The sequence below is a fragment of the Capricornis sumatraensis genome, chromosome 3, assembly GCF_032405125.1.
Source record: "Capricornis sumatraensis isolate serow.1 chromosome 3, serow.2, whole genome shotgun sequence".
Lineage (NCBI taxonomy): Eukaryota > Metazoa > Chordata > Mammalia > Artiodactyla > Bovidae > Capricornis > Capricornis sumatraensis.
The window spans coordinates 8,568,375-8,589,111 of record NC_091071.1 but is presented as its reverse complement, the minus strand read 5'-3'; the positions used below and the strand labels follow the sequence as shown (position 1 = coordinate 8,589,111).

Sequence of the window (20,737 nt, the reverse complement as noted above, 5' to 3'; positions counted from 1 at the left end):
ACTGAGCGACTAAATCACCACCTGAAGCAAGGAGGCTCCAAGGGAGAGGAGGCCCTGCTTCCCACCTCTATCCCCACAGTGTGTCCCCCAAGTCCCTGGGTGCCCAGTGTGGGGGCTCAGATACTCCAGGACACAGTTTTGCCTCAGGGCCCGGAGGCCAGAGGAGAAGTCAGACAGGCACATGAGGGATAATTCACTGAGCCAAGGATTCCAAAAGGACCATTTAGAGATAGCCTTCTCTCCAGAGGAGGGCAGGCTGAGGTGGGCACATGAGGACCCACCTCCCCAGAATTTGGGAGAGGTGGGCAGGGAGAATCCACCCCTTGCAGAGAGCAGCAGGGAGGAAGTGGTGCAGGGTCGCTGGGGCTCCTGGGAACATGTGGTGACTGTTTGGCAGGGACAGAGGGAACATGTCCAGGGGACGTGGTGGGTGGAAGGGCTGGCCTGTGACCAGCCTGGGTAACCATTTCAGCACCTGAAGCGGTCCCAGTGGCCCTCAGGGCACTGCCATTTGCTTCTGGGAGCTGTGTGACCCTGCCATGGGCTGGAAGAAAGTGTGTGGGGTGCCTTGTCCAAGCCTTCAGCCCCCAGCTGACCATGTCCTCCCTTGGTCTGCCTGTGACTTAACATAGACCACACCCTCCACAAAGTCAAGGGAGGTTAACCTTTGCCTCCAGCCCTCACCGACTGCCCCGCCACCACCACCATCAGAGATGGCTCTGGGTGGGAAGCCTGGAATTCTTCCAGGCTTGTTTCCATGCCTGTGGATTCTGGCGCCCCCTCTGATGTGGGATAAGAACCCACCCTAAAGGTTGTTAAAGGCGCCAGTGAGGTGACAGGTGTGAAATGCCTCAGACCAAACGGCCTAGTTTGTCTCTTCTGGGTGAGAACAGGGCCTTTAGAAATGAGAACACAAGCTGGACCACAGGGTCGGTGGGAGGAGGGGGCCCAGAGTGATGGGCTGCCTAGAGAGTGTTCAGGGGAGGGTGACCACGGCTCTCCTTTCCCCTTCACCACTGGTACGGACCCCGCGTGTCCAGGCAGGGTTCACACTCAGGTAAACCCCCCAGGACCTGTGGGCAGGTGCAGTGATGGTTACAATGATAACTGGAGGTATCCGGACCTTCCTATGGGTCAGACCACGCAACACTTGGTGCTTTCAGCTGTGTGAAGCACGGAGAGGGAGTGAATATGAGCCGGGAGGTCAGAGAGGGCAGGGGTTGAGTTAGATGAGAGAACTCACGGGAGGGCGACCCGGGGAGCAGGGATCCCTGGCACCGACGACTTTCTGGCTCAGGCGTGAACGACTCTTCTTGAGAGCCCTTTTGGTGACGTAGGGGCGGTTCCACCAGGACTCCAGGTGGTCATAGCATAAGGAAAGACGGGAGAGGAGATAAGAGACCCCCTGTTGACCAAACTCTAGACCTGCGGGAGCTCTGACCCGGCGTTCTCACGCCTGGCTTATGACTGTAATATAAGCCCGCCCCGTCTGCTCCCGCGCGCCCCGAGGCCCCGCCCCCTCCAGCGGCCTATCGCGGCGGGAGGGAGGGGCTATGCTAACAAGCGGTGGGAGGGGATATGCTAATGAGCCGGTCTGGCCACACGGGTTGCGCCTGCAGCTGCCCCGAGCCCAGGCGAGGCGGCGGCGGCGATGACCATGGCCGGGGCGCTGGCGGGTCTGGTCGCGGGCTTGCAGGGCCCGCGGGTCGTCCCCAGCCCGGATTCAGACTCAGACACAGACTCGGAGGACCCGAATACCCGGCGCAGCGCGGGCGGGCTGCTTCGCTCGCAGGTCATCCACAGCGGTCACTTCATGGTGTCGTCGCCGCACAGCGACTCGCTGACCCGGCGGCGCGACCAGGAAGGGTCCCTGGGACACGCCGACTTCGGGCCGCGCAGCATCGACCCCACACTCACCCGCCTGTTCGAGTGCATGAGCCTGGCCTACAGGTGAGGGCGGCTCCGGGGCTGACAGCCTCGGCCCTCCATGGCGGGACCTTGCTCTGGGGCTCCCGGCCAACCCACTCGGCCCCAAGCCTTGGTCCCGGCTGTTCTCAGAGACTCGGGCCACATCCTGGATCCCCTCTTCTCCTCCACCCCGGAGTGTCTCTGATCCCGCCCTTTCCACTTAGCCCCCCGACTTGCATCCCTCCCGGGTTCCCATTTCTCTCCACCAAGACTCTCTTCGTAGGGCAGGGACCTCCTGCCCTCCCCCTCGACCTCCGGAGGCCCCCCCCTCCGGCCTCTCTGCCCGAGTCCTGACCCTTCCGCCCCCAAAGAATGCCAACAGGGCATCCCTCGCACTTCCAGGACCCTAGGCGGTCCTAACATCCGCACTGTTCACCCCGGGGGTCACTCCACCTGACCACCTGCAGCCTTCTGCTCCCAGTACGGAAACCCCTGCCCAGGCCGACTCTTCTTGCACCCGCGCGATACTCCTCGCGCCTTGGTTGTCCCAGTTCATAGCCAACGTCGACTGAAACCCAGTCTCTAGTCCACCCTGCACCACTCGATTGCGGCACAATTAACCTGTTCTTAACCTGCTGGGTCGAGGGTGGCGGGAAGAGAGTGCCTGGGGAGGACCCAGGAGGCGCTCCCTCGCAGTTTCCCAGCGGGGTCCGGAATGGGGTGATACAGGCTGCGCAGGGCTGGTCCCGGGGAACCCGTTGCCTGGGATCGCCTCCCCGAGTCGCCGTGCGAGGTTCTTCTCGTAATATTGCCTGGGACCCCTGCTCGGGGCGTCGCAGAGCACACCGGCCGCGCCCCGGCCCCAGCTCCAGCTCCACGCCTGTGTCCCAGGGGAGGGCGCGAACCAGGGTCCTGGCTCGGTGCCCCGGAGCAAAGTTCCCCGGAGCGGAGGGACCAGGATAAATTATCAACCGAAAACCCGTAGAAGAGAAAGGGGGATCGGCCGGCCTTGATCTTTCCTCTGTGCAAATATTCCTCTTCCTCTGCGGTGCCTCCTCCTCTTCTGAGAACCGCTGGCTAGAGACCGGCAATGACTGGGACCCGGGGAGCAGGGGTGGGGATTGCGGGGGAGTGTTGCCCACCCCCTGCTGTGGCGCCCAGCCTGGACCCCATTGGCTGGACGCTTTGTAACCTTGGCCCACACGCTCTGGCCCCGGGCCCAGGTCATGTTGCAATCTGATCGCCCAGAGAGCCAGACCTGTGTGGAAAGTTCAAATTCCCATCCCATTCCTCCCTCCCCTCCTTGGACATCACGGGACTTCAGGGGACAGGGCATCTAAGGTCACAGGACACCGAATGTGGGGTTCGGCCAGGGGGAGCACCTGCTCCCAGGGTCCTCCAGGGTCCCCTTTTCCTACCCATTCCCAACTTACGCTTCTTGCTTTATACCACATACTGCTCTGCCTGGGCTGGCTCAGGCCCACCCCCCATCCCAGACCATGGGTGACCCAAAGGGGAGATTCAGGGGAAAAGGCCAGGCAGGGGACAGAGCCCACTCCCAGAACCACCCCCACTAGGAGGCTGACGACACTGTTGTGACCCCAGTTAGGGGAAGCTGGGGTAGAGAGATTTGGGCTTTCTCCCTAAACACCAAGAATATGCCATCTCTGTGGCAGGCCCTGAGTGGGGGCCTAAGGGGTAGGGATGGGAGTGGCTTGGTACCAGAGGACTCTTGAGTTCTCCCATTTGGCAGAGGGAAAAACTGAGAGTCAGGCTCGGACAGTGTTTTTAGCCCGTAAAGACTTAATTATAGGGGTTCCTTGGAGGGGAGAGCAGTGACGAAGCTGGGGTGTCCCAAGAGAGAAAGTAGATGGGGAGGAACAGCAAGGCAGGGGGGTCCAGGGGTGCTGGGTGGAACTGGTCAGTTTGACCCAGAGGGACAGCCTGCGGACATCTGGTCAGTTCTCACCCTCAGCAAGGCCGTGTGGGCAGAGAGAAGACTGATCGCATGGGCAGGAGCCCCGTGTTCCACGGTTCTGTGGGTGGAAGTCTCAGGGAGGCAAGTTCTGAAAGTTCTGAGAAAATACCTGTTCATGGTCAGAGCTGGCTGGCTAAGGAAAGAATGGCCTCAGGGATGAGTAAGAACAAGCAGGATGCTATCAGGGAAAACTCTAAAGGAATTTCTGCAAGGTAGATATGTGGGGTGAAGGGGGGGAGTTCTGCATTTTCGTCTTCTCATTCCCTAAATTCCCAGAATTTCTATTGGTCATAAAAATCCTTTGAACTCTGGCCACAGGCTTTTTGCTCCAGGCTGGGCCCCTCTCCTCCCCTCCCAGCCAAATCCTTTCCTCCTGGGCTTGGATGTCACTGTCTCACCTCCCCGAGCCCTGCCTGGCCACAGACTTTACAACCTCAGTGGGGAAGTGGCAGAGGGAGGGAGGCAGGTGGGGGATGGGGGCGGGCACTGGGGGATCAGAGTGGGCTGGGAGGTTGCTGGGATACAGGCTGGGACCACAAACTCAGGAATACCCCCCCACCCCAGGTGCCACAAAATAAGCTGGCCCGGGAGGTATCAGAGTGCCCCCTCTGTCTGTCTCCCTACTGGACAGATGGTGTTTACCTAACTTAGGAGGGATCCGGGGGGGGCAGCCAGAGGGCTGGGTGCTTGGGCCATGTACCCTATTTGGGTAATGAGGCCTGTTGTGCCCTGGGGTAGTAGTCCCCTCACTCCACCCCAAAGCAAACACAGGATCTGGGAGACCAGAGAGCAGAGGGGACCCAGTGACTCAGGTACTCAAGGGGCTGTAGGAGCCAGCCTGCCAGAGAGGCCCCCAGAGAGGCAGGCCCGGTCTTCTGGAAGACTAAGCCTTGGGGCCTCAGCCTTCCCTGTGAGCAAGAGAAGGCGGGCCAGAGGGGACTCGTATATTACCCTAGCTGGTGAGCCATGCGGAAGGAGGGCAAAGGAAAGAGGGAGAGACCAGCAGGGTCTTGACCTCCTAGGCCAGCTCCTTGGGGTTGGCAGACTTGGCCTGTGTCCATCAGGACCCTGAGAGTCAAGCCCCTCACCTGGCGGAGCCCAGTCCATCGTGTGGATTTGATTGACTACCTGGGTCAGGGTCTCAGCCCCTGACCATCACTTCACCGTCCTAGCTGCCTTCCTTTGGGCCCTGGTGGCGGTCGTGTTGCGCACACTCTGGGAAACAGTGTACCTTCCAGCTCAGTCCAGATTGCCATGCTGGGGTTTTGGGCCAGGCAGACACCAGACAGGCAGTGAAAAGGCAGCGGCTGGCTGCTTGGAGGTTGCCTCTGGTGAACCCGTTCCCTCTGTACTCAGACAAACCCGACCTACCCCCTGGGGGCTCAGGGGTCCAGTGAGATGGATGGAGAAAAAAAAAACACAGGGCCTGAGTGAGATTCCACCGTGTGTCCTTGGGCACATCCCCTTTACTTCCGGACCCTCAGTTTTCTTCAGTAAGAAATGGACAGACATTGTCATGCCAAGGACTGAGCTCAGAAACAGGTCTCAGCAGGTCTCGCCAGAGGAACACAGAGGCCTGGAGTGGGGCCTGGGAGAATATTTTAAAGGTAGTCATTTCAGGCAGGTAAGAGTGAGGGGCAGGATGTGGGGGTGGCCCCTCAAATGGCCCGCCATAGATGAGTGCCCCAGGGCCCAGGAAGAGAGTGGAGCCCGCCACCCCCCCTTTAACTTTCCTCACCTGCACCCTGACCCAGCCCTCTCCCTCTGACAGTGGCAAGCTGGTTTCTCCCAAGTGGAAGAATTTCAAAGGCCTCAAGCTGCTGTGCCGGGACAAGATCCGCCTCAACAACGCCATCTGGAGGGCCTGGTACATCCAGTGTGAGTGGGCACCACGGGCCCTGCAGGAGGGCTGACACGGGGGCTGCCCTGGGCACCCTCAACACCGGCTCTGGCAGAGCACCTCAGGGGAGACCGGGGTCCCCAGCATCAGTACCCCTCGACAGCTTCTAAACCCAGAGGGTCGTGGGCCACATGTCCGTCCCGAAGGTGCTCTCCACTGTAAAGCTGGGCACAGCAGGAGTCACCCCTTAGAAGTCCTAAGAGTGGAACAGTTGAAAGCCCATTCTGCACCCCATTAGTGTAGTCAGGCGCCTCAAATGCCAGGGTAGAAAGAGGCATTCAGCACTATCTGGGCCAGTCACAAAGGGGAAACTCAGATCCTGGTGGGTCTCCACCAGCTATCCCGTGAGGTCCTTGGTGCCCCCTCTGCCATCGAGATTTGAGGGGAGGGAGCCCAGAGAGGCCACATGGTCGAGTGGAAGGGACTCTGGTTTCAGAGTCACCCAGGGCTGGCTTCCCACCCTGTCTCTGGCCCTTGCTGGCTGTGTGACTGCAGGTAAGTTGTCTGACCTCTCTGAACCCATTTCCTCATCTATAAAAGGAGGCCAAGAGTCCTAACTTTCATGGCTGGCATGGGGATCACAGGTATGAACAGGCCTGGCACAAAGCTGGCGCTTAATAAACGATGGTTGAATCTGATGTACCCTTGAGGAGGTCACGGTCATTCATTTGGGGATGCAAAACCCATCCATCCCCGATGGCAGGGCAGCAGAGGCTGAGAGGCGGGTCGATCCTTGCTGGACCTTGTCCAGCTCAGTAAGGTCCTCCTGCAGGATCGAAGGCTATGCTGAGCTGGGAACACACAGCCCACAAGGGCCCACCCAGGTATTCTCTGTACTGGCCCCACTGGGTTCCATTCAAGCAGAGAAAAGGAGTGGGGTTTTTTTTGTTTTTTTTGGTTTCTATTTGCCTTATGTGCCTGGCAGGTTCATAAATCATCTTACTTAAGGCTTCCAAGCAACCTGGGGAGACAAGTTATTATTACCCCCATTTTATGGATGAGCAGGTGAGGCCCAGAAGGAGAGTGACTTGTCCAGGGTGTGTGTGCTTAGTTGCTCAGTTGTGTCCGACTCTGTGCCACCCCATGGACTGTAGCCCGCCAGGCTCCTCCATCCATGGGGATTCTCCAGGCATGAATACTGACGTGTTCGGGGTGACGGAGCATAAAAGGAGCAGAGCTATGTCTGGCTGTGAGTTCAGGGCTCTCCAGCTCAGCCCAACACCCCTTCCACTGCTTCCAGCTGACTGGCTTCCAGTGAGAACGCTCAGGACAGGCCCTGGCCAAACCAGGAAGCTGGTGGGCTAGGGGGAGAAGGAGTCTCTAACTTCCCTCACCATCCCATGCCACCCTGAGGTTCCCCCCTCTAGGCTTTCCCAAAGCAGGATGGGACGCAAACCCTTCTCTCTCTGCAGAAGGAATTTCTGACGCCAGCCAGGGGCCCTCACCCAGACTATAGCACAAGCTGATGGAAGGACCCCGAGTTCTGAGTCAGACAGGGCAGTTAAGTCAAGTTCTCACACGTCCTAGCTCTGGGAACTTAGGCAAGGCCCTCGCCTCCCCCAGCTGGAGCTTGTTCATCTGTAAAGTGGGAATCATAAACACCTTCTTGCTCAGGCTTGCTGTGGGTTTTCAGCAAGACAGATGATCCATGTCACCTCACAGGGCCTGACACACACAAGGGCTCCCTTTAGGAGAATGCTGGGATTGATTACTATTATTGTGATAATAACAACAGCACACAGCAGGCCTGAAACCCAGTATCAGGACTCCTCCTTCCTGAGCCCAGAAAGTTTGAAAGTGGGCTTCAGGAAACGCGGAGGAGCCGGTTTGCTGGGGGGCTGCCTGCCTCCTCCCCTTCACACTTGCCTCTTTGGGGCAGGCTCCGGGCCTCCAAGCTCCCTTCTTTTTCCACACCACCAAATCGTCGTATTACCTCTGAGCTCCCAGGGCCTCTTCTGGGCAGACCTGCTACCCTGCTTTAGCTTTTGTGGTGTGTGTGCTTTCCTTGTCTCTCCCCATAAGCTGGGAGGTTCATCCCTGATCCTCCATGGGTCCCCTGTCCCAGCACAGGTGCAAGGGGCTAGGAGGCCACATGAACTGATGAATTTACCATTGTTAAGTAAAGCATGCTTCAGCCCTAGGAAGTCACATGATCCCTGCCCTTCCATCCAGAGCACAGGGTCACCGGGTTGGGGAGGGCAGAGCCTGACCAGGCCTGCTCAGCACTGACTCTCTGTGGACCCTGGACAAGTCCGATCTTTCCTGGCTCATATCCTCAACGATGAAGCCAGGAGCAGAGACCCTGAGATCCTCCTTGCTCTCATCCCCGGGAGTTCACACAACCGAGGGCCCTCCCTTTGCTTTCTGTCCAAGCCGTGCTTAGCAACTGGGACAACTCCCATCCCGACTCACACAGGGATAGTCTTGGAGAATGTCCTTTAGGACAGAACTTTGTAAATGATGCTGAAGGTCCCAAGAAATTCCACGGTCAGGTGGTGCCCCCTCCTCTGTGTCAGAGGAAGCTGGCTGTGGTTTGAAGCAGGATGGGCCCCACGGACACCCTGGAAGTCCTCTTTGGCAAGATTGCCAGGAAAAGTCACTTCATTGTGGGGTGGGGAGGCAGGGTGGGGGGCGGGTTCCAGGGTTCTAAAGGCCTGCTGTGTGCCAAGTTCTGTGCCAGATGCAAGGATTTGGGGCTAAAGGGCACTGCCCCTGCTTTCAGTCCCAGCAGAGAGGCCAGCGTGCAGAGAGATGGCCGAGGCAGGGCAGAGGGTGAGGCAGGCGGGACCGAGGGGTTGTTTCAGACGAGGAAAGGCTTCCCAGAAGAGAGGGTGTCCTGAGCTATCCTGATGGGGGCATAGATGTGGGTAGATGAAGCGAAGGAGGGAAGGGAAAGGCATTCCGCATAGAATAAAACCAGAGGGCTGCTGGGGCAGGGGGTGGGGTGGGTGTCTGGCTTCCAGGTGGGGCCTATGAAGGAGACGGAAAGGCAGGAGAAGCAGCAGGGCCAGTCACAGGGGCTTGGAAGTCAGGCTAGGGAGCGTGGACTTTACCTAGGAGGTTCAGGGAAACATGGAGGGTTTTAGGCCAGTACTGCCAGTGGTGTAGGAAGAACTGACCTGGCCACAGAGGAAGGTGAGCTGGAGAGGGTGAGGCTGGAGTCAGGAAGGTCTAGGTGAGAAATGACACCAGACCAGGGGCTGAGAGTGAGCATATGGAGGGGAGGGGATGGTGGAACAAATGTCACACATCCTTGAGGTTGAGAGGGTCAGTCCATGGATTACATGGGGATGCTGGGAGGTGATGGGAGGTTGGGGCACTGGGAGGCCAGGTGGGCAGTCCAGAGGAGGCTCTGGCTTGGCAGGGAAGTCCCCAAACATCTGAGAGGGATGTTTTGAGACAGCCTAGTGGAGGTTCCCCCAGGCAGCTGGAAAATGAGTCTGAAGCTGCAAAGGAGCAGGATGACAGAGATTGGCGGCGGGGGGGGGTGGGGGGGGGGGGGTGCTGGCGGGGGGTGGTGGGCTGGCAGCAGGGCCAGGGAAAAGTGGTCAGGGAGACAGGAGAACAGAGGGAAGTCTCCTGGGGCCTAGGGAGGAGGAGGGGGTTGCCCTGAAGCCAAAGTCAAGGAGCATGGGGCTGGGGAGGGCCAGAGCCTTGAGTTTAGGAGCTGGGTCAGCGGGGTGAGTGTGGGAACAGATGCTGGGGTATAGGTGTGACCATGCCACTGGGAGGTGTGGAAGTGGAGGTGGCGAGCGACAGCTCTTCCAGAGCTTGGGAGGCAAGCCAAAGGGAAGGTTTGAGAGGTAAAGGAGAGCCTGGCCCTTGTTTAATGGCCAAAAAGGAGCCTGGGGAGAGATCAAGGCTGGAGACAGGGATGGGAGAGGAGGAGGCGGAGAAAGGGCTCAGGCAGGTGGCCTGAAGCGGAGCAGGGATGGTTCTCTGAGATGGAAATGGGGACCCTGAGGCAGGGACCGGGGCTCTGGACCTTTAGCCAGCCAGCCAGACCAAGACCTTCTCTGGACAGTTCACTCCCTGTGGCCCCACAGTTCCCACTCAGCAAGCATTGCCTGCACACCTCCTAAGCTCCCAAAGGAGCAGATGGCGCGTGGGAGGTTTGTGTCACAGGGTCTCATAAAAAGGAGATCTGGGAAGGCCAGAGCAGCCCAGAAGGCTTCCTGAAGGAGGTGGCACTTAATCTGAGCATGGAAGGCCTGGCAGGATTTCACAGTGTGGCAGATGAGGGAGCTGGGCACCCCTGACCTGGCCCCCTTCTCTCAGATGTGGAGCGGAGGAAGAGCCCCGTGTGTGGCTTCGTGACCCCCCTGCAGGGGCCTGAGGCTGATGAGCACCGGAAACCGCAGGTAGCCGAGACCAACTGGACCAATCAACTGCCGCCCCGCCAAACCGGGCCCCCTCCTGCCCCCCACTCCTCGTGCTGAGCGGGAGGGGACTGGGCCAGAGGGAGACTGGGGTGAGGGTGGGGTCAGTGCTGCCCTCGCGCTGAGGCCCTTTCCTGGCCCTCCCCAGGCCGTCGTCTTGGAGGGAAATTACTGGAAGCGGCGCATCGAGGTGGTGATGCGCGAGTACCACAAGTGGCGCATCTACTACAAGAAGCGGGTCAGTGGGCGCGGGGGGAGGACCCTTCCCCTTGCCACCGCGTCGCTTGCGAGAGCCCTGGGGGAACGCCCTCGTCCCACACACCCTGCACCCCCACCCGCCGCCGGCCCTCCACTAAGACCCAGGCCGACAGCGCCACCGCGTGGCCCCAGAACCTCCTCGCAGCCTCCTTACCGCCGAAGAGCTCCTGAGGGGCCGCGAGGGATCCGGTGGATCTGGCGGGGAGCCCGCGAGTAGGGGAGGCCTTGGCGGGAAGGGATGGATGGGGGCAGGGGGTCCAGTGTCCCCCTCTGTGTGTTCCCGCAGCTCCGCAAGTCCAGTCGGGAAGGGGATCTCCTGGCCCCAAAGCAGGTGGGTGCTCCCTGGACCCAGAGGATGGACGGTCGCCTCTGGGTGGGCTAGGCAGTGGCGGTGGGATGCGGGAGGGAGGGCAGGGGAGTGGGCGTCGCGGCTGTCCTGTGGTTGGTGAATTGACCTCTTCTTCCCATGGGAGGGGCAGCCTTGGAGCGCAGTAGTGGAAAGACCCCAAGACTTCTGGTTGACTAAGCAAAGTGGTGGGGAGGCATGGGAGAACAGAGGGCTCTAAGAACTGGGCCCAGGTAGGCAAAAGTGCAGGAGACAGGAGGGGACCCTTAGCTCTTCGGCAAGCCCGTCTCAGTCTATCTCCTGGGGAGAGTTGTCAGAGGCCGTGCGGTGACCCTAGCCTTTCAGGGCAGCAAACTTGAGTCCACCTGAGAGAGGATAGGAGAGCTGACCGTCTCGATGGCTGATCACCCCCTCCCCCCAGGCAGGGGGCGACCAGAAAGAGCCAGGGCCAGCGGGAGCGCCCTGGGTCTCCAGGCCTGGAAGGAATGGGGTGGTGGTGGTGGGGTCTCCTGGGGCTGCTGACGGCTCTGTCTCCCCAGGCGGAAGGGGGGTGGCAGCCACCGGAGCGATGGTGCGAGCAGCTCTTTACCAGCGTGGTACCCGTGCTGCTGGGGGGCCCGGAGGAGGAGCCCGGTGGGCACCAGCTTCTGGATCTCAATTGCTTTCTGTCCGACATCTCTGACACGCTCTTCACCATGACGCAGCCCACCCCCACACCCCTGCAGCTGCCCCCCGAGGACGGTGAGGGCCTGCACCAGGGAAGGGAGGCCTGAAGGGATCCGGGCAGCCAGGGGCAGATGGCCAGGCATGGGCACCTCCACCCTGCCCGACGCTCCTGACATCACCCCTGCCCCCTTCCAGCCTACGTGGGCAATGCTGACATGATCCAGCCAGACCTGACGCCGCTGCAGCCCAGCCTGGATGACTTCATGGAGATCTCAGGTGGGCCAGGCCCTGCCCCCTGGGTGGGTGGCCACAGGTCAGTGGTAGGAAGGCCCCAGTATGACTGAGACGTCAGGCTGGTCCCAGGCCCCTCTGGAAGGGTAGATGATCCGGGTGATTTCTGAGGGATCTTCCTGGTCTCCTTTTGTGTCTGGGCCTTGGGATACAGCCGGAGTAGCCTCCAGTGAGATCAGGGTACCTGGCAGGGGACAGGGGATCAGGTCCATTGAAGCCACCAGCTCTGGGGAGTTCACAGGAAAGCATGGACTCTCTCAGAGGAGAGAAGGGCTCTGATCCCTCTCCTTTGTTTGAGCCTGTTTATTCGTATTTATATAACTCATTTTTAAGAACTATTTATTAAAGAACATTTCAAGCACCCACACAGGTAGGGAGAGAGAATCCCCATGGAACCCTCACCAACATCAACATTTATCAACTCGTGGCCATTCTTCTTTCATCTAGAACTCACCCACTTCTCTCCTCCTACGTAATTTTTTTTTTTTAATCCCAGGAATCTTATCTTATAAAGCATTCTTTAAAGTAGCCCTTTGCCCTACCTCCCTCTCCTGAGCCCCAGGGCCACCAGGCACTGGTGTCTCGTTTCCCTCCAGAGACATCCCGTCTGTACAGCACACGTGGACAAATGTCTCTTGGTCTCCACGGCAGCTTTCTTCCCACTTTGCTTTCTTCACTCCGCTGTCGGCCTTGGAGACTGCTCCCGATGGTCACACGCTTAGGGGACTCCAGGGCCCAACCTGTCTCAGCCGAGGCCTTGGGGACACAAAAGGGGTTCCTGGCATAAAGGCTTGGTTTTGGTGACCCCTCCACTCTTTCCTGACTGGCGGGGTCCTGGGCCTGTCAGTTGAGAGGTGGCGGCCCATGGGGCGGGGACGAGGGAATGAGGAACCACCCCCACCCCTGCCTGGGGGTGGGGTGAGGGGGGCACTGCAGGGCCCGTAGCCGTGTTGATGGCAGTGCCCCGGGAGCAGACCCGCCTGGGAGGGCAGCGGCCCCATCGGGGCCCACAGACCCCTGCCACAGGTAGGAGCCCAGCGGCCCCCACCCCAGGGCTCTGGGCAAAAATCTGAGCATCGGGCTAGGAAGTGCAGGGTGGCTGCGGGAGTGGGGTCTAGCTGGGGTGACCTGCCATAGGGGGCCTGGGTCACACAGGGAGCGTCCGGAGTACCAGGGCCTTCAGAGCTGCCGCTCTGTCCCCCAAGAGGTCCTCACTTGAGAGGAAACCCAGGAAGGGAGCCATAACTCTCTGGAGGGAAGGGGCTTCATGGGGGTGGGTGGGTGGGGTGCTCAGCAAGGGGATGGCAGGTCAGTGGAGAGGAACAGGCCAGGGAGGGTTCCCTGGGTGGCTGGGGCTAGGAAGTGACTTCTGCCAACCAAGGTGGGGTGGGGACTGGCTATGGCCAAGGGACCCTGGTGACTCGGGCCGGGCTGAACTTGCTGCTCTGTGCGCCCCGCCTGATTCTGGGGAGTGGGCGGCAGCTGTCAGGGGGGCTGCTCTGAGACCCTGAGCATCCTGGGGCGATGGGATGAGGCCCGTGGTCCCCGTGGGGCTGGGGGTGCAGGGTCTGTGGGCGTTCACCCTCCACCTCCTAGTCTTTCTGCTGAAGGGAGGCTGGAGGATCCTGACCTCGTGGCTGAGAAAGACACACAGCCAAACACAGACACAGCACAGGGCAGACGTGTACACGCCAAGTCACACCAGGGCAGGTACACAAAGGCTCAGACAGAGCGACAGACAGCGGGAGGCAGACAGGCAGATGCTACGTGAGACAGACACATGCAGAACCAGCCGTCCAGCAACACCTGGGCCCCACCGTCCCGTAAGACGCACAAATAAGACCCCATTGGGCTTGCGGCTTGATGCTGGCTTATCCTACTCCTGGGTTTCCTTCAAGGGGCCCCTGGGAGAAAGCCTGACCAGCTGTCTTGGCCGGGGTGGCTGGAGCCAGTGAGGTTGCCTCTGACCAGACCAGGAGGCCTTGGGAGCTGGTGCAGACAGAAGGCTTGCTCAGGGTCAGAGAAAGGTGCCCGGAAGGGAGCGGGTGGGCAGGCGGCGACCAGGCCCGGGATGTGGTTAGGCCGCGGACAGCTGCTTCCCAAAACCAGAATAGCCTGGGGCTTACACAACCCCCACCTCCAACAATCTGGCTGCCCCCCACCCGCCAGCTCTTTCAGGCCTTCTAGCGCCCCCTCACCCCTGCCCCTACTCTGAGTCCACCCTCTGACCCTGCTCAGACCCTCCCTCTTAGGCCTCTCACCCCCGACTCCTGGCCTCCACCCTTGTAGCCCTACCCACTGATCTTCCAACAAACCCAACTCGTCCCAGATCCACTGCCCTTCTGACCTCTTTCTCCCCCGACTCACTCCGTGACCTCCTGACACCCTGATGGTGCCCTTCCCCATCGCAGCCCTCCTCCCGTTGGACCTCACCCTCTCTCTCCCTGGCACTCTGTAGTCACCCCCTCCCCCCCCAACACACTTTCTATGTCCCCGACAGGCGCAGACAAGGCCTGGGGCTCCCAGGTCTGGGGGTGTGGAAGGGGGTCCTCAGGAGCCAGTTTGGGGGCTCAGTGGGAGGGCTGCTTCCTGGGGTCCTGCCGACACCCCCACGCCCTTCCCCGGCTGTCTCCCACTCAGGCCCATCCCACTCAAGCCTCTGCCACTGCTTCCCCTGAGTGAGGCAGAAACTCTCCCAGTTTCACAATCTCCCCTGGAAGGCCCCCCTGTCTTGCCGGCCCCCACCCCACCGCCAACCCAGCCTGGGGACAAGGCCAGCCCGCTGCTTCCAGCCACGGCCTTAGCTCTGACGGCTGCCACCCTGTGCGTCTGAATTCCAGATTTCTTCACCAACTACCGCCCCCCACAGACGCCTACGCCGTCAAACTTCCCAGAGCCCCACAGCTTCGGGCCCATGGCTGATCCCGTCCTCGGCAGTGGGATCCTGGGCTCGGAGGTGCCCCCTGCCTGCTCGGGCATGACCCACCTCTCAGGGCATAACCGCCTGCAGGTGAGCTCACCCGCCCCGCCCCACCCTGCCCAGCTCACCTGCCCCACGCCCAGGAGATCCTCGGGGTACTTCCTGGGTATGCTCTTGGCCCATCAAGAGAGAATGGAGGGCACAGTTCAGCTGGGGAGGAAAGACCCTCGTGAAGCAGGGCTGACAAGTTTGTTGAGGGTGGGGGGAGGCTAAGGACAGAGGAGCACGGGGCTGGGCTGCTTGTTGGAGGGCTTCCTGGAAGAGGGGGTGGTTCTGGGCTTTGTGAATGAGTCAGGTTTGAGCAGAAGAAACTGGTAGAGGGCATGCTGGATGTGAGGAGAAGCGTGAACGGAAACATGGAGACCAAAGCTGAGCACGTGCCTTTAGGAAGCTGACTCTAGTCAGTTTGGCTCAGGACCTCCAGGCCCAAATCCGATGCTGCACCCCCCCACCCCCCACCCCCCGGCCAAAGCTAGGGTAGCTGCCTTTTTCCTCCGTCGTCAGACTTTTCTGGCACTGTCTTAGTTCGTTGTTTGAGAGGTCTGTCTACTGGACTAGCTGATGAGCTCCTTGCTGGAAGGGCTCTGCCTCATGCACCGCATCCTCACACTTGCCACATTGCGTCTTCCCATCCTGAGCACCGTTCAAGCACATTCACAGCAGGCAAAAATGGTTGCCCAGTGATTGAACAAGTCAGTGAATGGATGAGTGTGTGAATGGGTGGGTGTGTTGGAGAATAGATCGCTGGGTTGTAGATGGGGGTAGATGCTTGTATTGTTGGTGTATATATAGCTAGGTGAGTGGTTGGTTGGGTGGATGGGCTGGTGGATGGATTCGTAAATGAATAAGTAGTTTGGTGGATCAATAAAGGGCTTCTCTAGCGGTTCAGATGTTAAAGAATCCACCTGCAATGCAGGAGACCCAGGTTCATTACCTGGGTCGGGAAGATCCCCTGGAGCAGGGAATGGCCACCCTCTCCAGTATTCTTGCCTGGAGAATCCCATGGACAGAGGAGCCTGGCGGGTTTACTGTCCAGGGGGTTGCAAGGAGTCGGACACGACTTAGCAACAACCACGTGGTACATGGTGGATCAATAAATGGGCTGGTGGATGGATATGTAGCTGGTGGCTAGATGGAGGGACCATGGAAAGGTTGGTGGGTGAGTGAAGGAAGTTTAGGTGGTTGGATGGATTGGTGAATGGGTTAGTACCTGGAGGACTGGTGGAAATACAGGTGGATGAGCTAGCTCACAGGGGAGAGAATGAATAGGTGGATGGACGGAGGTTGGATGGACGGATGGATGGATGGGTCAGTGGATGGATTGATAAATAACTTAGTGAATGAATGAGCAGGCGGAAAGATTGATGCTTTTTCTCATGCTTAAATTTGTGTATAAATGTGCCCCACTGTTTCCCCTCATTAGATTGTAATGTCCCTGATGTGTGTGTCTGAGGCCAAGGACTATTCAGCTCCCACAGTGCCCAATCCAGAGCTCAGCCAGGCAGGAGGCTGCCTGGGAGGCCCCTAGGCGGCCAGCTCTCTCCCCCGCTTTTTGTCCCCCAACCAGGCTCGGAGCAGCTGCCCTGGCTCCCTGGACTCCAGCACCTACCTGAACTCTGATTTCCTCCTTCCTGGAGACCCCAAGCCCAAGCTCCCACCCACGCCTGCACCCCCACCCCTCCTCCAGTACCCTAGCCCTGCCAAGGGGCTGGGCCTGGAGCCCTGTCCCCCGCCCCCCTTCCCTCCCATGGCCCCGCCCCCTACTCTAATGCAAGAAGAGCCCCTCTTCTCGCCCAGGTTCGCTTTCCCTGCCGTCCCTCCTGCCCCGGGAGTGTCCCCGCTGTCTGCTCCCACGGCCTTCCCACCCACCCGGCAGCCTGGCCCAGGCCCCGCCCCCTTCCCCATAGACCTGCTACCCTCCGGCTATTCGGAGGCCCCATTTGGGCCTCACTTCCCGGTACCCCAAGGCACGCGGCCCAGAGGCAAGTCCCCTGCCCCGACCCCCAGAGGGCGGAGGCCCGGCGCCCCCACCATGGCCCCTGCCACTGCCAACCCCACTGCCACGGCCGGGAGCAACAACCCCTGCCTCACGCAGCTGCTGACAGCCGGTGAGTCGGGCCGCCGCCGGGGAGATGGGGACCCAGTGTGGACGCCGAAAGCCTGCAGGATTAGAAGGTGGGGGGTGAGAGGCTGGCTCAGCCGGAGGTCCTGGGTCCTTAACCCTGAACCCGGAAGGGGTATGGGCTATTAGGAAGGGAGGGGTGGGGCTGGGAGATGATGGATGGGGCCCCCAGCATGCTGTCTGTGCACAGCCAAGCCTGAGCAAGCCCTGGAGCCACCGCTTGTGTCCGGCGCTCTCCTTCGGCCCCCAGGGTCACCGGTAAGACAGCGGGCACTGGGAGGTGGGGCTGCACCCCGGGCCTTCACCCCGACTCTCTGCCCTTCTCCACCCCAGCAGGACACTCTCCCCGAGTTCCCCTGCACCTTCTTTCCCCCAACCCCGGCCCCCACACCACCCCGACTGCCTCCGGGCCCGGCCACCCCGGCCCCTCCCAGGCCCCTGATTGTCCCCAAAGTGGAGCGGCTCTCGCCCCCAGCACCCGGCGGTAAAGAGGGGTTGAAGGAGCTGGTGGGGGGGGTCGGTCTGCGGGGTGGAAGGAGGGGAAGGGGGATGTGGGGATGATGTCTGGGGCCAGGAGGAGAGGGACAGGGCCACGGGACTCTCTCCCCTGTGTGGGTCTGTCTGTGAGTCCATCTGTCCCTGGCACAGGTGGTGAGCGGCAGCTGTCTGCGGAGCTGACCTCGCTGCCGGGCCCAGGGGCCCTGAGCATCCATATCTCTCCCCCGCAACCCATGCTGAGCCGGGGCCGTCCAGACAGCAAGGTGGCACCCGTTCTCTCCCTAAGGTCTATTTGCTCTACCCCAGGCCCTCTTGCGCTCCCTCCCAGGCTCACGCCGGCTCTCTTGCCTCTCCCCCAACCGCCAGACAGAAAACCGGCGCATCACACACATCTCTGCGGAGCAGAAGAGGCGCTTCAACATCAAGCTGGGCTTTGACACGCTGCATGGGCTGGTGAGCACGCTCAGCACCCAGCCCAACCTCAAGGTGAGTGCCCAGGCCCCCCAGCTGCACGTGGACCCCCTCCCACCCACCCAAGACCAAACCCCCAGGCAGTCCACACACCCACTGGCCTCCACCCTGCCCAGTGCCTCACCCCGGGGCCCAGTACCCAAGGCCGCCCTGGTTGGTGCTGCCGTAGATGAGCAAGGCCACCACGCTACAGAAGACGGCCGAGTACATTGCCATGCTGCAGCAGGAGCGCGCGGCCAAGCAGGAGGAGGCCCAGCAGCTCCGGGACCAGATCGAGGAGCTCAATGCCGCCATCAAGTAGGTGGGGGCGGGGAGGGTGTGCAGGGCCAGCAGGGGGCCTGCTGCCTGACTTCCCGCCCTGACCCACCCCGCGCCCCCAGCCTGTGCCAGCAGCAGCTGCCTGCTACTGGGGTGCCCATCACACACCAGCGGTTCGACCAAATGCGAGACATGTTCGATGACTATGTCCGGACCCGCACGCTGCACAACTGGAAGTTCTGGGTAGTATCCTCACTGGGCCAGCAGTTCGGTATGTGCTGCAGCCAGATCAAGCTGTACCTGATGCAGTCCCTGCTCCCCAGGCCAGGCAGGGTCTCAGGGCTGCTCCTGGAGGAAGAGGCTCCAATTCCACCCCCTCCTGCCAGCCCCCTGGCACCTTGGCCAGCAGCATCGCCTGGTGATGGACTGGGAGTGGAGGGAAACTGAAGGGGAGTCACTGGGTGAGAGGACCACAGCCCTGCCCTCAGAAGGTCCTAGGGGCAGTTTGGGAGAACCCAGTACTGGAGAGGGTTGCCATTCCCTTCTCCAGGGGATCTTCCCCACCCAGGGATTGAACCCAGGTCTCCTGTATGGCAGGCAGATTCTTTACCATCTGAGCCACCAGGGAAGGCCCAAACTCTGAGTAAGATGACTGGGGTGGACCGTCGGGAAGACTTCGAATCTCTCACTCCCTTAACCTGGTCGAGCCCTTGACTGAGCCAGAGCAGGAAGCCCAGGGATGGGGGCTAGCCCAAGGAAGGCCACGGGGGAGCTGGCGGAGGGAGCTGAGAGCCAGAGAGCTGCGGGAGGACCTCGGCAGACGGGAGGGCGGCTACAATAGGGGTCCTTGGGGCTCAAGGCTGGACAGTGGTTGGAGATCAGGGCTCCATGTGAAGTGGGTGAGGGTACCAGCCAGAGGCCAGGTCTGCTCCTTGACCTGGCTCCAGTTCAGCATTCTCATCCGGCCCCTGTTTGAGTCCTTCAACGGGATGGTGTCTACAGCAAGCCTGCAGAGCCTCCGCCAGACCTCCCTGGCCTGGCTGGACCAGTATTGCTCCCTGCCTGCTCTCCGACCAAGTACGTGCCTGCCCAGCAGAGTGTCCAAGCCTCATAGCGGGGGCGGGGGGCCCACCCTGCTCAGACCCCAGTCCAGCCTGTCCTCAGTATAGCCTAGACTTTTGTCCATCCCCCACCACGCTCCGGGGTGGACCACTAGGAGACCCGCAGACAGAGCTCCTAGGAGGGGCTGACTGACAGTCTTGCTAACTAGTTCCTCCCCTGATCCTTTTGTCTTTAGCATCCAAGTGTAGGATGACCCCTGACCCCGGAAAGTGTCTCTCCCTCTCCCTCTCTCTCTCTTTTTTCCCAGCTGTTCTGAACTCCCTACGACAGCTGAGTACCTCCACCAGCATCCTGACGGATCCAGACTGTATACCTGAGCAAGCCACACGGGCAGTCACAGAGGGCACCCTTGGCAAATCTTTATAGTGCTGGACAGACCCTGCTGCTCACTCAGCTACCCTGGGGCTACTTTCCCTGGGCACGCCCCTCCTGCCCGGAGTCCTGGCTGTCAAGCAGGGTTCCTGCTCATCTCCCGGAAGCCGGGAAGAACTGTGTTCCAGTCCCTGTTATACTATAGCAACTAATGCTGTGATCTGGGCGGGGGTGGGTAAGGGGGGCTCTTCCTCCCTCTTTAGACCTCCATTTTTCAGTCTGCAACATGGGGATGGGGAAGCTTTGAATGGAAGAGGATCCCAAGGCCTTAGCAGCTGTGGTACTTGGGAGACTAACCTGGCAACTCAGAGAATTTGAAAGAGGAAAGGGGGTGATGCTTCCTTGTCACTCCCACCTGCTCCCCCGACAGGTGGGGCCCCAGCCTGTGTTTCTAAGCAGGGAAACAAAGGCGGTTCCTTCTCTGTGCTCCTCCGCTGGTAGGGGAAGAGGCCACAGGGTGACATCCCTGGATGAGGCCAAGAAGGTCTGATCCCAGGAGAGAGTGGGCAGGGGTTGACCAAACCAGGGCAGGTATCTGGTGTGTGTGTGTGTGTGTGTGTGTGTGTGTGTGTGTGTGTGGATACGTGTGTGTGTGTGGATACGTGTGTGTGTGTATTTTGTAAAGAATTCTTGATCAATAAAAACAGAAATTGTCAGGGACTGTCAGCGTGTCTTGTTCTGGGATGGAGAGTGGTTGTGGCCTTGTAGAGGGCCTTGCTGGCCACGAGGGGACCTTAGCTTGTCCTCTGAGCTGGAAGCCCCTGGAGGGCTTTGACTGAAGGGTGGGACAAGATCAGAGGGACCTTAACGGGATCCCTCTGGAGGAGAGTTGAGAATAGGCTGCAGGGAGTAAAGGGTGGAAGCAGGGAGACACTTCCCGGGTGGCACTAGTGGTAAGGAACCTTCCTGCCAAGGCAGGTGGCTTCAGAAGCCCGGGTTTGATTCCTGGGTCAGGAAGATTCCCCTGGACGAGGGCACGGCAACCCACTCTAGTATTCTTGCCAGGGAAATGCCATGGACAGAAGGGCCCGGGCAGGTTCAGAGAGGCTCGGCACCTGCCACGTGGGAGGAGGCCAGGGCCAGTACCACGGGGTGGAAGCGACAGGGCCGTCCATTGGAACCATCCAGGAGGAGAAAGCTGCCTTGGGGGTCGTGACCACCCCACCATGTGAGATAATGCAAGCAGAG

General features: G+C 60.3%; 1 protein-coding gene across 5 annotated transcripts; it reads left to right on the top strand.

Annotated features, from left to right (window-relative positions):
* The first annotated feature begins 1,651 nt into the window (after window positions 1–1,651).
* On the top strand, window positions 1,652–20,179 carry MLXIPL (MLX interacting protein like). Of its 5 annotated transcripts, none has more exons than XM_068967223.1 (17): window positions 1,652–1,950; window positions 5,658–5,764; window positions 10,065–10,147; window positions 10,314–10,403; window positions 10,710–10,754; window positions 11,309–11,510; window positions 11,631–11,711; window positions 14,567–14,736; window positions 16,274–16,814; window positions 17,019–17,086; window positions 17,165–17,312; window positions 17,477–17,589; window positions 17,693–17,812; window positions 17,967–18,094; window positions 18,178–18,301; window positions 19,003–19,132; window positions 19,425–20,179. In XM_068967223.1, the coding sequence occupies exons 1-17, from the start codon at window positions 1,652–1,654 to the stop codon at window positions 19,541–19,543; spliced, it is 2,568 nt and encodes an 855-aa protein (XP_068823324.1). In that variant the 3' UTR covers window positions 19,544–20,179. The 5 variants fall into 5 exon arrangements, with proteins under 5 accessions (XP_068823324.1, XP_068823325.1, XP_068823323.1 ...); XM_068967224.1 differs by having other exon boundaries at window positions 17,162–17,312; window positions 18,024–18,094; XM_068967222.1 differs by having other exon boundaries at window positions 17,162–17,312.
* The last annotated feature ends 558 nt before the right edge of the window (window positions 20,180–20,737 follow it).